General features: G+C 35.0%; 1 protein-coding gene across 1 annotated transcript in view; it reads left to right on the top strand.

Annotated features, from left to right (window-relative positions):
• Window positions 1–1926: 1926 nt before the first annotated feature.
• The window catches only part of LOC102478586 (olfactory receptor 14A16-like), a 6165-nt gene continuing 5132 nt past the window's right edge, over window positions 1927–2959 (top strand). Inside the window, exon 1 of the mRNA XM_006166046.1 lies at window positions 1927–1989. Coding sequence (XP_006166108.1) covers window positions 1927–1989 — 63 coding nt within the window. The remainder of the gene's footprint in view (window positions 1990–2959) is intronic.

Genomic DNA, 2959 nt, shown 5'->3' with positions numbered 1-2959 from the left:
GCAGGCCCAGTGTGACTGTGCCCTCTCTCTGTGACGTCCCTGGGCACTCTGGCCCTCGTCTCCTCCATGCATCCTCTTCGCCATAGCAGACATCCCCCACATGCAGGGCTGGAGAGCCTCCTCCACCTGCTTGCCCCATCTGACCACCATCCTCCTATCCTTTGGAACCAGAGTTCCAGTCCCCGAGACCTGCTGCAGCCATCCTGTCCCAGCGCTGCTGGCGGCCTGTGCTAGGTCCTCATCAGGCCCCCCTTGAATCCTGTCATCCATTGTCTGAGTGCCAGAGAGATGAAGGTGGCTCTTAGGAAATTGTCCCATCAAATACAGAGAACAAACTGAAAGAGCTATTTCAAAATATATTACTCTTTAATGTGTAAAATCAATATCTAACTGGAAAGAGAAAATACAAGTGCCTAATATTAGATTAGGATTGTGTATATGTGTTAAAGAGATCTGGAATACTTTGAGATACTCTAATACCCATGGGCTAGTAAAACACCTGGATTTACACTTTACGCTCAAGCATATTTAATAAACTAATACTAAAACATTAATTCAATGTAGGTAGATCTATTGTGGTTTTGAAAGAAGCAAAAATGACCACCATTGGGAAGGAAAGAATGGACATTAGCACAGATCCTACAGAGAATAAAATAATCATAAGCAAATGCGAGTAAACTCCTTTATGCCATTAAGTTTGACAACCTAGATGAAACAGATGATTCTCTAAAGCACACAAACTAAAGTAACTCTTGGAATAAATTCAGTCAGGCTACAAAATTCAACTGCATTTGCACATGCTTAAATATAGCTGTCAGTAACTTGTTAATAAATATAAAAATATTAATGATAATTACATCAAGAGCATAAAGTAACTAGTGATACAATGAACAGAATATTTGAAATACCTGTTCACTGAAAATTAAGAAACTAAAATAAAATGGTGAGAATACATAAGGATGGCTAAAATAAATGAAAAGTTATACCATATTCATGTGACAAGATATTCAGTAGTTTTCTATGAAAATTGTTCCAGATTTATACCTTTAACTTAATCTCATTCAAAATATTAGTATTGGTTTTTGGAGACACTAAGAAACTGGTTTCAACGTCTGGCAATTGGCAAATGGATAAAGGAAATGTGTATATACACACATATGCACATATATATACATATTATATACATGTGTACACACACATACGTGCACACATGTATGCACATGTATGTGCACATGTATACATATATGCACACGCATATGTGTGCACATATATACATATATATGCACGCATGCATATGTGTGTGCATACACATATACATACACACCAACATATATATGCATATACATATGCATGTATACATATATGTACATACATATATTCATATACACACCTATACTTATATAAACACATATGCATACACAGAGATATACACATATGCATGTGCATACATGAATGTGTACATACATGTGGGTATGTGCACCTGTATGCATATATACACCTATACTTATATATGCGCATACATATATGTACATAGATACACACAGATACACATACATATACACACGTATATATACACACATATACATATATACGCATACACTCCTATACATGTATGCACACATATACAAATACACACACCTATACGTATATATACACATATACATACATACACACATGTGTATACACACATATATGCACACACATACACATATACACACAAACACACACATATATACATGCATACAATGGAGTACTAGCCAGTCACATGAAAGAATGAATTCATGTCATTTCAGGCAAAATGGGTACATATGGAACAAATAATGGTAAGTAAAATAAGCCAGACTCTGGGAGACAATTAATGAATATCCTGACTTTAAAAAGATTGGGAATCCTCACTCTTTAGCAGAAGTTTAATGCCTCGACTGCATGGAAGTTAAGACTAGAGTGCTGGATTCACAGCAGCCATTGTGCACCTATGCCAAAACTGATGTAAGCTATCTGATTTCCTGTTCAGAAAGATTTCAACTTGGCTATCTTACTTTCCATGTTTATTTTGCCTTTTTAAACATAAACATTCCATCACCATTACAGTCAGTGTTATTTGAGTAAATATCCACATGAATGGTAGCATTTTGCCCTTTGCTTTCATGTTTTTTGATGCTCAGTAACGAAGTACCAGAAAACTTATTCACTTGCTGTATCAGAAGGGTCAAAATGGACTTTTCTTTCATTTTTATAGTCCTAGGTTTATATGTATTTATTGGATACCTCAAAATATTGTCAAGAAATTTTATTTGAATGAATAAAGTAGTATAGTAGGGGAGAAAATATCTTCAAGGAAGTTTTGTGTTTTTAAATTCTATTTTATGGTATTAATGTGCTTGCACATTAATTTCCTCAGCAAACTTTGAGATTCTCAAAACAAGACATTCATATCAATAATTATCTTCCCAGAACAATCACTATTTTTGTCATATATAATCTGCATATTTTACATTAGAAACATGAAAAGTACATAAAATAAATGCATTTGTGTTAGACGTGAGCTACCATTTCAGAAATAGTCATATTTATGTAAATATACCTATATATAAATGTATAATTACTATCTGTCTGCTTTAAACTTGTATCATTTTATCCCATAATATTTCTTCCTATCTGGATCTGGGATTATTTTGGAACCACAGTGATGTGTGTTTGCAGACCACCCAATATTAAATAATTTGTAGGGCCCAGCAGGTGGTGTGGTGGTTGAGGTGCTGGACTCCCACATGGCCGACCATAGTTCTAGTCCTGGACTTGGTGGCTTGCTTTCTCTCTCTCATTCATGCACACACATGTGCCCTATAGCAAATTAAAATTAATAATACATAAAATTATAGAGATGATTATTTAAACATTTAAAAATAAATCATTCATTTTAAAAAGAATTTTGGGGCCGGCAGGTGGCATGGGGGTT

The sequence above is a fragment of the Tupaia chinensis genome, unplaced genomic scaffold (assembly GCF_000334495.1).
Source record: "Tupaia chinensis unplaced genomic scaffold, TupChi_1.0 Scaffold144152_1, whole genome shotgun sequence".
Lineage (NCBI taxonomy): Eukaryota > Metazoa > Chordata > Mammalia > Scandentia > Tupaiidae > Tupaia > Tupaia belangeri.
Note: the sequence above shows the minus strand (reverse complement) of the source record. Positions and strands in the feature narration are given on the sequence as shown.